The 14,810-nt window shown below is 43.8% G+C and overlaps 1 protein-coding gene and 1 pseudogene across 1 annotated transcript in view; one reads left to right on the forward strand and one right to left on the reverse strand.

Moving 5' to 3' along the window:
- The first annotated feature begins 509 nt into the window (after window positions 1–509).
- LOC131460194 (protein EFR3 homolog B-like) lies at window positions 510–2,996 on the forward strand (annotated as a pseudogene).
- A 1,689-nt stretch (window positions 2,997–4,685) lies between these two features.
- Window positions 4,686–14,810, reverse strand: part of LOC131460189 (NACHT, LRR and PYD domains-containing protein 12-like) — a 468,988-nt gene continuing 458,863 nt past the window's right edge. The window contains exon 14 of the mRNA XM_058630462.1: window positions 4,686–6,192. Within this exon, the coding sequence (XP_058486445.1) occupies window positions 6,015–6,192 (178 nt within the window). The 3' untranslated portion in view covers window positions 4,686–6,014. The remainder of the gene's footprint in view (window positions 6,193–14,810) is intronic.

A 14,810-nucleotide genomic window follows, 5' to 3' on the forward strand; every position in this document is an offset into this window, starting at 1 on the left:
AAAGCTCTTCTTTATTACGTTGCTTTTCAGAAGATCAAATACTTATTGCTCTAATCATTTCCAGCAGACTGTGCACTGAGAGGTGTAATGCTGCCCTCCACTGTTCAAAGTTCTGAAGTTTGCAATCACTGTTCAAAGTTCTCAGTCTCATCTTCTCGTCCTTCTTTGTTGCATTCAAAACACCTTAAAGAAAATTGCCTTAATGGAAAGATGACAATTCTTCTCAATATTAAAAACTGATTATAGGGAAAAACTTGAGCGCCCCAGGTCAGCCTGTTGTCCTTTGACTATACTACATGAAAAAAGCATTTTAATTGTCCCGGGAAGTCCAAACTGGCAGAGACCATCTGCATGTCAAAGTAACATCCATCATGTTTATTATGTGCCAGCATCAAAGCTCCTCTTGAAAGACTTCTCTAGTGTTCCATGTCACCTGGAAGGAGTTCTTACGTTACAAGATAACCTCTAGTGCTCCACATCAGTTGGAACACGGTTGCATTACTGCTCTCTCTTCTAGTCTTACTTAAAAAAGAACGAATTTCACAACCATGTCACTGGAAAGAATCATATCTTTCTTGATCGGTGATTGTTGTGGAGCACTCAGTCCTGTACAAGCGATTGGTAGACAACATCTTTCCAGCAAACCAAAAGAATGGGCTAGTAAAAGCCAACATGGAGAAGCTGACATTCTATGCCTTGTCGGTTCCAGAAGAGCTTGACTCTATTGGCGCTTACCTGTCTAAGAGAATGTCAAAGGATGTGGCTCGACAAAGATACAGGTATGTGTGCATAGCAATGGAAGCGCTGGACCAGCTGCTGATGGCCTGTCGCTCTCAGAGCATCAACCTGTTTGTGGAGAGTTTCCTGAAGATGGTGCGTGAGGTGCTAGAGTCGGACAAACCTAGCCTACAGATCCTAGGAACCAATTTGTTTGTGAAGTTTGCCAACATACAAGAGGACAACCCCTCCTACCACCGCTGTTACCATTTTTTTGTGTCACGTTTCAGTGACATGTGCCACTCTAGAGACGAGGACCCCGACATCGGCTTCAAGATTTGCATGGCAGGTATCAAGGTGAGGATGATGGTGAATGACGACCTACAGGCCAATATCTGGGACCCTGAGCTCATGGACAAGATTGTCCCCTCTCTACTTTTCAACCTGCAGAGTGGATAAAGCACACAGAACCACTCCCCTTCGCTGCTGCGGATGTCAGAGAAAGAAAAGAGTGGCTTGGTGGAGTTGACAGAGTGCTGCTTTAGGGAGCTTCTGAGACAAGCTGCCTATGGCAAAACACTTATTAGTCTCATGGATTGGCATGACAACAGGTCCAAGCTCCTCAGCATGAGCAGCACCCTGGACATATCTGTGCTCAAGATCAAAGTGGTCAAGTGTTCCAGACAAGATAACTTATTCATGAAAGGTCACGGCCAGCAGCTTTACCAACACAACTACTTGGCGTGCAAGGAGCAGAGCAATGATATAGGCAGCATTACGAGAACCTTTTTGCTTTGTTTGCCATTTTCAGTGTGGAGCTGGCAAATCCAGATGTGGTTCTGGACCTCGTTCGCCTGACAGTTGCATTGCAGGACCTGGCACTGTCAACTGACGAGGATCTGCCTATTTACAATCGCTGTGCTATTCATTCCCTGACTGCCGCTTACTTCAACCTTATTTGCCAGCTCACCACTATTCCAGCCTTTTGCAAGTATATACACAAGGTTATTAAGGTCAGACAGGTAAATAGCCCTCACCTTTTACCCGAGGGTGTCTTCACGAACAACCCCAAGCTGCCTGCCTCACTGGAGAATGTGGAAGGGGATGTTTTATTTCTCCAGTCAAAAATTTCTGAAGTCCTTGGGGGTGGTGGTTATAACACAGAGAGACTTTCTATACCTTTCATTCCTCAGTACACAGATGATGATCCATTGGTGAAACTGTCTCACAGGTGGAGTTACAGTCTAGAAATAGTCCAGAGAAAGAAGAGAGGAGAGTGACAGAGGAGATCACATTCAAAGCCTTGAAAAATGTCATTGTGGGCAGTGTGGATATGGAGGAGCAGGACAGGGAGTGGAGGAGACAAGTGATGGAGAAGTTTCAGAGGGCCCCCTTTAAGGAAATAGCTGCACATTGTGGTCCAAGGGCCACACAACTGCATAGGAGACTAAATCAAATCTTAGAGATTACAATTAGACCTCCACCCAGTCCTGCTGGAACCATGTTATCAAGTCATGGCCAAAGTCAAAGATCATCTGTACCCATCTATGACATGACATTTCCTGACCTGTTTTTGTACTAAACCAGAAAGTCACCTGAGGTGTTGAATAAGTATTGTACACACTTTAATGGCTGTAAAGTTGTTAACCACATCATTTACAAGAGATATTCAGCAATAACAAATGTTGTATCCAGGCCACTTTAAAACATTTTTTTAACTTAGTCATCTGAAATGACAATTATTTCACTCAGCGGGCAGAACTTCAGGCCATCCTGAACAAAACCACCCACAGCCACCTATCTCTCTGTCTGTATGCATGTACTGTATATACACACAATTTACACAATATGTTTTTTGTTCGTTTGTTTTTTAAATAATGATTTAATTATTAAGTTTCATTCAATTATTGGAAATAAATTATTCAATTGTCCAAAACTGATTAAATAATCAATTAATAACCAAATTGGAGCACCATGTCACGAACAGGACTGGACCCAGATGCAGTATGGTGGTAAGAAACAGTCTTTATTCTCACACAGGAAAAACAATGCGGGACACAGGAACGGAGATCCTCAAATATGCGTAAGAAACACAGGCGCGGGATCAACGTGGGACTGGACAAAGAGTGCAGAAAAATCCACTGAAAGTTCAGACAGAGTCTCTGAAGCAAACATGTGAGTCATCACTGCACGGCTGAGTGAAACTGCAGTGACTTTGTTTTATACGCGACACACACACACACACACACACTAGTGTCTCGTGACTTCACACCACACTTCTGTAGTTGTCTCTTTAGCTCCACATACTGTGAACCAGGCATTATTTTCATTAGCTCTCATGTGCTGGAGTTCAGAGTTTTTGAATATTGAAGCAATTATTCTGTCAAATATTTAAAAAGCATTTTTTAAAACTCATCAGTAGACAACATAGATACATTGAACTGATGCAAATGAAAAGGAAACACATGTTGACTGGTCAGGGTTAAACTGTTAGATATGTAATTATACATCATGTAATAAAGGTTATGGATATTATTAACATTGTAGATGAATACTCTTGGATTAAAGACACATTATGTTAAATGTTGAAACAGCTCGTCACAGGTTCAGGACGTTAGGACTGAAAAATCACACCATCATCGTTGGAGTTCTGTCACAGATCTGTGGAAGCAGCGTCACACACACACACACACACACACACACGCACACGCACACGCACACTCACACGCACGCACACACACACACACACACACACACGCACGCACGCACACACACACACACACACACACACACACGCACGCACGCACGCACTCACACACGCACACTCACACGCACGCACACACACACGCACACGCACGCACACGCACTCACACACACACACACACACACACACTCACTCACACACGCACACTCACACGCACGCACACACACACACACGCACACACACACACACACACGCACGCACACTCACACGCACGCACACACACACACACACACACACACACACGCACACGCACTCACACACGCACACTCACACGCACGCACACACACACACACACACACACACGCACACACACACACACACACACACGCACACGCACTCACACACGCACACACGGACACACACACACACACACACTCTCACACACACACACACACACACACACACACACACACGCACACACACACACACACACACTCATGACTTCCACCTGTTGAGAGAAGACGACAGAGAGTCAGAGTCAGAGTCAGTGATGCAGCTCAGATGTGGAATAATAACATCACATGTTACAACAGCTCACATTCACTCATTCACCAAACACTGGTTGTTTGGAGTTGTGTGAAAACAAATCAACAGAAGTATTTGGACTATTATGAAGTATTCAAATACATTGACAGTATTTTCATATGGAGTTTTGCAGCTTTAACAGCTTCAACTCTTCTTGGAAGACTTTGCTCAACACTTTGAAGTGTTTCTGTGACAATTAGTGTCCATTCATTGTGTCGAGCATTGATGAGGTCACACACTGATGCTGGACCACAAGGTCTGGCTCTTAATCTCTGTTCCAGTTCATCCCAAAGGTGCTGGATGGGGTTAAAGGTCAGGGCTCATGTCTTTATAGTGGTTGCTTTGTCCACTGGGACACAGTCATGTTGGAGTAGAAATGTCTGCGTCTGCTGAACTTCAGATTGTCCTTCACTGAGAGAAGAGGCCGAGAGTCCAAAGCCCCATTGAAACACGTCAATTCAAATACTTTTGTCCATATAGTGCATCTATAGTGCTGCAGGAACTACTCCTCACCAGCAGGGGTTGCTGTTTCTTTATGTTCATCTCTGTTGACATGGAAGTCAAGGTCACATGTTCAGCTGTGGCCTTAAATGCGTACTCTGTGTACTTTGATGGAAAGTATTTGTTAGTAGATATATTTCAGGGACATTTGGTTTTTGGATTGAATTGTTGTTGCCACTGTTTCATGTTGCCTCACACACACACACACACACACACACACACACATGGTGACGATACTCAAGTCACTCATTTGCATATTTCTTCAGGAAAAAGTTGTGTTTATATTCTGTTCATGCAGAATTTGTCTATAAACCTTAAACCAGAGAGAACTTTGATTTTGACTCATGTCTTGGAGGAGTCTTGGAGGCGGAGCTTTAACCTGAGGTCCAACAGAAAGGGGCGGGCTTTGTCCCTCCAGTGTTCATGTTTACAGCAGAGTCACTATCATGTCTGTGTCTGCAGCCTCTTCATGTTATTTGATATAATGTGAATGTAAATGACTTTCTCGTGGTTTTATGTGGTTTACACTTGAAGGTGTTTGTGGAAGACTTTTAAAAAAAGGTCAATGAAGTCTACTTTCTGGGAAATTGTCCTCATTTTTGACAGAAAAAGTGAAGAAAACTAACTCTAACATTGTCTTAAAAGAAGAGAATGACAACTTCATGTAAGCTTTAATAAACAGTAACAAACAACAGTTTGAATGAAATCCCTGCTGCTCCTGCTTCACTACTGCTGTGTTTAAAACACAAAGGTCAAATTCACTCTCTCTGTACTTACGTACTTACACTAACTCTTAGTTTGTTTCATGTCTTTTTCATTTGTTTCCATGTCTTGTCACTAGTTCTCCTGTCATCTTTCTTCCATGCAATCAACTCATTTCCCTCACCTGGTTTTCCATTGGCTCATTAGTCCCTCAGTGATTATATAGCAGCCCATTTTCAGATGGTCTTGTGTTGGTTTTTTGCTCCAGCATTTCTAGTTAGTCTTCTTGTTCTGATGTGTTTGCCTGTTTGTGACTGATTTCCTGCTTTTGGACTTAGTAATCTGCGTTTTCCTGCCTCGTTGTCGTGCTTTTGGGTTCTCCCTTGCCAAGGTGTCAATTCTTAAAGTCAGAGAAGACTCACTTTCATTTCTTTGCTTGTGATGAAGATCATTTCTTGATATTTTGCTCATTTCTTCATGCTTTTGTCAGAGTTTGAAGGAAAATGACGTTCCAGTCTGAAAGTGGCTACTTTGACGTTTTCTAACCAAACAAGATGTGCTGCTGTTTTTACAGTGTATGATACAGTGGATCTATAATCTGTGATGAAGTCAAACTACAAACAGCTGATGGACGCTCATCATGTGAGGCGCTCAGCTCTAGTCTGTGAGTAGCAGCAGCTCGTGGCTCGTCTGTTGTCTCTCTGTGTCTTTGTGTCCAATCATGAAGTCTGTCACTATTGTGCTGTCACAGCTTCACTGAGGAAACACTGATGTTTGTCTGACTGTGATTAGAACAACACTCTACTCACCTCAGAGTCTCCAGTCTGTAGTCTGGACTCTCCTGAAGATCACACAGAGGCTTCACTGCTGAATCCTGCAGCTGGTTCACACTCAGGTCCAGGTCTCTCAGGTGTGAGGGGTTGGACTTCAGAGCTGAGACCAGAGAAGAACAGCTGATCTCTGTCAAACTGCAGTCCCACAACCTGAATAAAGAATAAAAGTGTTTTGTTCAGCAGGTGAATTTTAATGTGTGAGTCAAATATCAGCTGTGAGGATGAAAATGTATCTGAACATTTTCTACAGTGTATTTAGAAAGCATGAGTCATGTGACTGTGAGACACACGAGTGTGTGAAGGTTCAGTTCAAGTGAACGTGAAGAATAAAGACGTTTGACGCAAAGAAACAGCAGCAAAATGACAAAGAAGTCACAGGTGAATTTCAACACAGCCTCACTTTTCACATCAAGTTCAACTCAATGAAATGAATCAATGATAAGAAGCAGAAACAGGTGGAGTCTGTGTGCAGGCTGTACACTGAGAGGTTCAATACTGCCCTCTACACTTCAAAGTCCTGAATCACACTTCTTCTCAACATCTTTACAATTCTATATTTTACACTTGATTTGATTCTTTGATTCATCTGTGTTTAGTAAACCAGCTTAAAGGTGCATTACCACCACCTTTATTGCTGCAAAGAATTCTGGGACACGGTCGTCCGCCAAACATACACCAGATGACGAGTCATGTGACAGTTGGGACACGCCCACGTCACGGTGCTGTGACACATGTTGACAACATCTGGACCATGAGTCCACACTTGGAGGATCCAGCCTTATGAACTGAGACACAGCTGATTTGAAGATGAGAGGAAGCTCCTGTTTGTTTGTAAACAGTCACAGCTGTGACATCATCAACAACACTCATTCTGATTGGCTACATGTGAACGTGTCAGAGGAGAAAGTGAAAAACATCAAGTTCAGTCAGAAAAGGTCAAAGCTGCGACTGACGTGAAAACTACAGCGACTGAAACACTTTAGAAAACAAAAAACACGTCAGCTGTGAAAAGATCCTGATTCTACATCTGAGGGAAGAAAAAGTGGAAACATGGAACAACCATCACTGATTCAACTCATGTGACAACATGAATGACTTTCAGTTGTGGATGAAACATCTGACATTTACAACAGTAACAGAGAGTCAGTGAACTCACCCCAGAGTCTCCAGTCTACAATGTGGACTCTCCAGTCCAGAACACAGCAGCTTCACTCCTGAATCCTGCAGCTGGTTACCACTCAGGTCCAGGTCTCTCAGGTGTGAGGGGTTGGACTTCAGAGCTGAGACCAGAGAAGAACAGCTGATCTCTGTCAAACTGCAGAGCCTCAACCTGAATAAAGAATAAAACATGAGACTTTAGAACAATGTGTGTGTGTGTGTGTGTGTGACTGTGACTGTGAGTGTGTGTGCGTGCGTGTTTGTGTGCGTGCGTGTGTGACTGTGTGTATGTCTGTGTGTGAGTGTGACTGTGTGAGACTGTGTGTGTGTGTGACTGTGTGTGTGTGACTGTGTGTGTGTGACTGTGTGTGTGTGTGTGTGTGTGTGTGTGTAAGGAGTTTATTTTATTCATCAGTGAATAAAATGAGTTTAATGTAAATGAAATGAAAGTTTAAACAAACAACAGCAGCTTCAGTCAGTGAACTCACCCCAGAGTCTCCAGTCTACAATGTGGACTCTCCAGTCCAGAACACAGCAGCTTCACTCCTGAATCCTGCAGCTGGTTCCTGCTCAGGTCCAGGTCTCTCAGGTGTGAGGGGTTGGACTTCAGAGCTGAGACCAGAGAAGAACAGCTGATCTCTGTCAAACTGCAGTCACTCAACCTGAATAAAGAATAAAACATGAGACTTTAGAACAATGTGTGTGTGTGTGTGTGTGTGACTGTGACTGTGAGTGTGTGTGCGTGCGTGTTTGTGTGCGTGCGTGTGTGACTGTGTGTATGTCTGTGTGTGAGTGTGTGTTTAAGGAGTTTGTTTTATTCATCAGTGAATAAAATGAGTTTAATGTAAATGAAATGAAAGTTTAAACAAACAACAGCAGCTTCAGTCAGTGAACTCACCCCAGAGTCTCCAGTCTACAATGTGGACTCTCCAGTCCAGAACACAGCAGCTTCACTCCTGAATCCTGCAGCTGGTTCCAGCTCAGGTTCAGGTCTCTCAGGTGTGAGGGGTTGGACTTCAGAGCTGAGACCAGAGAAGAACAGCTGGTCTCTGTCAAACTGCAGTCACTCAACCTGAATAAAGAATAAAACATGAGACTTTAGACAAAGTTGCTGCTTGAAACCAGTAGTATTGTTATTATTATTATTATTATTATTATTATTAATATGATACTATAATTAAAGTTGATATCAGTCTAATGTTTATGTCTCATTAATAGAACATCAATAACATTGTAGTTGTATAAAAATGTCATAAGTCCTGTTTAAACTTAGAAGCTGACACAACTGTTATATTTCTGCTCCTGGTCTCTCTCTTCTGTCTCTACCTCACCTCCCTCTTTCACTTTCTCTCCCCCTCCTCTCCTCTGTCCTCCATTTTGTCCTTTCACCACAACCGGTCGAGGCAGATGCTGCACATGTTTGAGTCTGGTTCTGTCACAGATTTTCTCTCCACTGCCCCCTAGTGTTTGTTCATTGTGTGAACTGTTGGTTTCTCTTGTCTTTCTGTCTTATCATGAACAGAGACTTGAGAGAATGTTGTGATTTGGTGTTTTCATTCAGTTCAAAACAAGAATCACAACCAGCTGACAAATCTTCACTTTCATCATTTAAAACATCTCCAGAAACAAACTGAGAAGAACTGACTTCTGTGTGTATTTGATAAACCAAACCATGAATCATCACTGACTGATGATGTTATTGATCATGTCTGAACTCACCGAGCCTTCCTGCAGTTCCTCACAGCTGGAATCAGTCTCTGTTTCCCCTGGACTGATGTTCTGTACTTGTCCAGGTCCAACTCATCCAGAACCTCCTCAGACATCTGCAGCATGTAGGCCAGAGCTGAGCAGTGGATCTCAGAGAGTCTCTGTTTTCTGTTCTTTGACTTCATAAACTTTTGCATCTCCTGATGCACTGATTGGTCGTTCATCTCTGTCAGACAGTGGAAGATGTTGATGCTTCTGTCAGGTGAGATGTTGTCTGTGTTCATCTCCTTCAGGTTCTCAATGACCCTCTGGATGATTTCTGATTTCCTGTTCTGAGTCTGACCCAGCAGACCTCCTAAGAGTCTGTGGTTGGACTCCAGACAGAGTCCATGAAGGAAGCGAACAAACAGGTCCAGGTGACCATTTTCACTTTGAAGGGATTTCTCCATGGCTGCTTTCAGAAACACATCCAGAGAAGTGTAACCCCCATCATCATCATCATCTTTTTTTCTGAAGAAGTCCTGCAGTACCTCTGTCTTCCTGTTGGTGAAACAGTGGAACATGTAGACTGCAGCCAGAAACTCCTGAACACTCAGATGAACAAAGCAGTAGACTGATTTCTGGAAGATCACGCTCTCTCTTCTGAAGATCTCTGTACAAACTCCTGAGTACACCGAGGCCTCTGTCACACTAAGACCACACCGCTCCAGGTCTTCTTGGTAAAACATGATGTCTCCTTTCTGCAGATGTTCAAAGGCCAGCCTCCCCAGCTTCAGAAGAAAGTCCCTGTCGGCCTCCATCAGCTCCCGTGGACTCGTCTCATGTCCTTTATCGTACTTGTTCTTCTTCCTCTTGGTCTGAACCAGCAGGAAGTGTGAGTACAGGTCTGTCAGGGTCTTGGGCAGCTCTCCTCTCTGCTCTGTGGTCAACATGTGCTCCAGAACTGTAGCACTGATCCAGCAGAAGACTGGGACTTGACACATGATGTGGAGGCTCCTGGATGTCTTGATGTGTGAGATGAGTCTGCTGGACAGAACTTCAGTTCTGGATCTCTTCCTGAAGTACTCGTCCTTCTGGTCGTCAGTGAAGCCTCGTACTTCTGTTACCCTGGCAACACATGTAGGAGGGATCTGATTGGCCGCCGCAGGTCGAGAAGTTATCCAGACGAGAGCCGAGGGAAGCAGATTCCCATGGATGAGGTTGGTCAGCAGCACATTGACTGATGACCTGTGTGTGACGTCAGAAACCAGCGTCCTGCTGCTGAAGTCCAGTGAGAGTCTGCTTTCATCCAGGCCGTCAAAGATGAACAAAGGTTTACAGACAGCGAGCTCCTCTGCTCTGACCTTCTCTAATGTTGGATGGAAAACATGGAGCAGCGTGAGAAGACTGTGCTGCTGATCTCTGATCAGGTTCAGCTCCCTGAACGAGAGCACAATCAGCAGATTCACATCCTGGTTTTCCAAACCCTCGGCCCAGTCCAGAGTGAACTTCTGCACCGAGAAGGTTTTTCCAACACCAGCGACGCCGTTGGTCAGGACGACTCTGATGCTCCCCTGCAGGTCAGGTAAGGCTTTAAAGATGTCGCAGCACTTGATGGGAGTGTCCTGGTCCGTCTTCTTCTTGGAGGTCGTCTCCAGCTGCATCACCTCATGTTGAGTATTGACCTCTTCACTCTGTCCCTCTGTGATGTACAGCTCAGTGAAGATCCTGTTCAGGAGGGTTCTACTTCCTGTTCCTTCAGTTCCTTCAGTCACATGTTCAAATCTGCTCCTCAGACTGATCTTATGTTCATCTAGAACCTTCTGCAGACCAACATCTGCTGAAAGACAAGAGACAAAGAATGTGAGCAGCTGAGGATTATTTTCATCAGTGTCATGTTTTCTGTGACGTTGTTGTTTTATGTTGTTTGTTGTCAAATGAAAAACTACATTTTCACTGTAATGACTTGAATAACTTTATTCTGAAAGACTGAATCATTCTAGAAAAACTGTGATGATTGTGAAGGAAAGAGTATCATCTGCATACAAGAGAACAATCATGAGAGAAAAGCAGCAAAATGAGGGGAAACCTTCATTTCTTCAACCTGCAGGGGGCAGCAGAGAGTTAAACTCCATCATGGAGTTAACATGAGTCACATTTTTAACTTTTAAACAGTTTTCTCCTGTTTTTCCATTTCTAAAGTCTGCTAGTGCTGATGGGAGCTGCTCTCCTTATGAGTCTTACCAAAGATGCTCTGTGGTCCACATCCTGTCCTGGGTCTTTGTCCACATTGGGGACAGCAAGAGTCTCCTGGTGGACCAGACTGGTCCCAGTATGAGGAGATGCAGTGTCTGCAGAACCAGTGACCGCAGCTGGTGGAGACTGGATCCTTCAGGACGTCCTGACACAGAGGACAGCGGGACGTCTGCTCGTCCACAGAAACAGCAAACCTGTGTCTGTGAAGACATTTTTTTATCACTGACATGTCGGGGACAGGTGGACATGTGTCTGTGGAGACATTTCTTTATCACTGACACGTCGGGGACAGGCGGACATGTGTCTGTGGAGACATTTCTTTATCACTGACACATCGGGGACAGGTGGACATGTGTCTGTGGAGACATATCTTCATCACTGACACGTCGGGGACAGGCGGACATGTGTCTGTGAAGACATTTCTTTATCACTGACACATCAGGGACAGGCGGACATGTGTCTGTGAAGACATTTCTTTATTACTGACACGTCGGACATGTGTCTGTGGAGACATTTCTTTATCACTGACATGTCGGGGACAGGTGGACATGTCTCTGTGAAGACATTTCTTTATCACTGACACATCATGGACAGGCGGACATGTCTCTGTGAAGACATTTCTTTATCACTGACACGTCGGAAATGTGTCTGTGGAGACATTTATTTATCACTGACACGTCGGGGACAGGTGGACATGTGTCTGTGGAGACATTTCTTTATCACTGACATGTCGGGGACAAGTGGACATGTGTCTGTGGAGACATTTCTTTATCACTGACACGTCGGGGACAGGTGGACATGTCTCTGTGGAGACATTTCTTTATCACTGACACGTCGGGGACAGGTGGACATGTCTCTGTGGAGACATTTCTTTATCACTGACACGTCGGGGACAGGTGGACATGTCTCTGTGAAGACATTTCTTTATCACTGACACGTCGGGGACAGGCGGACATGTCTCTGTGAAGACATTTCTTTATCACTAACATGTCGGGGACAGGCGGACATGTCTCTGTGAAGACATTTCTTTATCACTGACACGTCAGGAACAGGTGGACATGTCTGTGTGAAGACATCCTTACAGCTTTGTCTCACAGTGGTTCTGATGGACTGTTGTAAAGGTCTAACCCTGAGGCTCATCCTCACACTCTCTCTGACTCGTCAATGGTTTGACTCATTGATCCGTTTCATCAGATTCTGAATCAGTTCAGTTCAGTCTGTTGCTCACACACACATTTAGTTCTTCTTCCTTCACAAAAGTCCAGTCAAATTCAATTTGAACCACAAATAAAAGAAATGAGCTGTTGATGTGAAGCTGCTTTCAGAGCTGCTCTGAAGTTTGGACGTTTCCCTCCAACAGATGGAGGTTATTTCTTATCTTAATTCAAGAGCATATCATATTGATTTGAGAGCATTATTTATTGAGTCTCTTACTTTGTCTCTGAGGCTCCAGGTTCATGACTGAAGGTTAAAGGTTGTCCCATAGACCAGTCACTCTTCACAGACAGACCGCTGGGTCCTGGAGACTCTGCTCTCTGTCTCTGGTTCTGACCTCTGCAAACACAAACATCACATGATCACTGATGATGGTCTTTGTTTAGACACTTTGATCACAAACAGATTTCAGGTTTACAGCCTGTGGTCGCTGATCTTTGTGTAAAGATTGATCCTCTACAGCAGCGGTGCCAAACTGGCGGCCCGCGGGCCATATGCGACCCCTCAATCGATTACATGCGGTCCCACCACTTAAATATCATGTTATAATACAAACATGGCCCTCGACCTCACCTTGTTTTAAACACAGTGTGTAGCTGAGGCACAGCTGCCAGCGAGGTGATAGAATATATGTTTTTATAACAGTAATAATAAGACATTCGCTCATAATGATCACATTATTACATTTATGACATACAACATTCAATTACATATATAAATAAGCTTGTTAGGGACCGAGCCACGAATGGCAGTGGCTGAAACGGCTCCTGGCACAAATTTGTGTGAGGAAACCATTGTTATCCTTATTATTATTATGTCATCATTATTATTATTATTATTATAATATTTATTATTATTATTATTATTATTATCATGAAAGGTGAAAAGTTGTCAAAAGGTTTTGTGGATTCCAAAGTGAGGTCAGGGAACTGCTGCACTCCCCGACTCCCCATCATCAGTCCTAGTTTGATGGTTTCATTACAGTTGTCCACTGTTGAACTGTGCCCTCAGTTATTCTTTGTTTATTTGTATTGATTGTTTATTGATGTTGGGCAAACTTCATGTGTGAAAGTGACGAGCCACCTGTGATACTGAGCGTGTTCAATCAAAGCTGCGTCTGATTGCAGTTCATGAGCGTGGAGCAGAGTGATGGAGAAGAGCGTCTTCTTTCTTTTCCTTTAAGTTCGTGCTGATCTGGGTTCGCCACGTGTCGCCGCTGTATGACCTCGCTCTGCCGACATCCACGTTATTATTTGCGTCATTTGAAATAAATGTGTATTTGATAGTAACAGATTGATTTTGCATCATAAACAGTATCACAAAGTATACGTGTGATATCATGATGCAAGATTGTGTTTTAACTTGAAGCTCGTGCTACTGAACACTTGTTTTTTGACGACTCTATGTTCCGTAGTCCGGCCCCCTCTTGACCAGAATAGACGCTCATTGGCCCCCAGGTCATTAGAGTGTGACGGCCCTGCTCTACAGGTACAGTCAGCATTTAGACATGACGGTAGTCAGAAATCTACAGGACCTGATGGTTTCTCAGCCTCTGTGCTAAAAAACTGCTCTCCTGAACTTCATGATGCTTTCTGTGCAATCTTTGAAAAACTGACAGAGAATCCTGTTGTTCCAGAGCTATGGAAGCGTTCTATTATCATTCCTGTGCTGAAGCTCTCATGTCCGGCTGAAAACAACACAAACAAGTACAGGAAATACAGTGTTTCCAAAGAGTTATGGTCAATATGATCAAGCCTGCTATTTCTCAACATTTAGACAAAGATCAATACAATGGATGTCATCATGATGACGTGCAGTGAGTCATGTGACCCAAGGACAACTGCAGCTGGTTTAAAAACTCACAGCTGATGACAAATGACTTTGATGTCGTTGTAGAACCAATCACATGAATCTTTCTAGTGACTTTTTCACTCACTTCTAGTTGAGTTTTCCACTCGTTTTCTGTGTTTTTTGCATTTGTGTTTAGCGCACAACAAAGTCTGTTGTTGTCTTGTTGTCAGTGCATTGTTACAAGTTTTCTCAGGATAAAAGTTTTTATGACGGTAAAATAGTGTGTGTGTGTGTGTGTGTGATTCTGTCTTTGTGAGGACACAGGTTTGGTTGTGACTTCTTCACAGGACAAAGTGTCTCTTACTTTGTCTCTGAGGCTCCAGGTTCATGACTGAAGTATAAAGGTGGGTCCATAGACCAGTCACTCTTCACAGACAGACCGCTGGGTCCTGGAGACTCTGCTCTCTGTCTCTGGTTCTGACCTCTGCAAACACAAACATCACATGATCACTGATGATGGTCTTTGTTTAGACACTTTGATCACAAAGCAGCCTCAGTGTCAGTGTGACCTCCAGAGTCTGGAGTGAAGGGAATGATTTCAGGTTTACAGCCTGTGGTCGCTGATCTTTGTGTAAAGACTGATCCTCTACAGCAGCGGTCCT

Source organism: Solea solea, chromosome 6 (genome assembly GCF_958295425.1).
Source record: "Solea solea chromosome 6, fSolSol10.1, whole genome shotgun sequence".
Taxonomy (NCBI): domain Eukaryota; kingdom Metazoa; phylum Chordata; class Actinopteri; order Pleuronectiformes; family Soleidae; genus Solea; species Solea solea.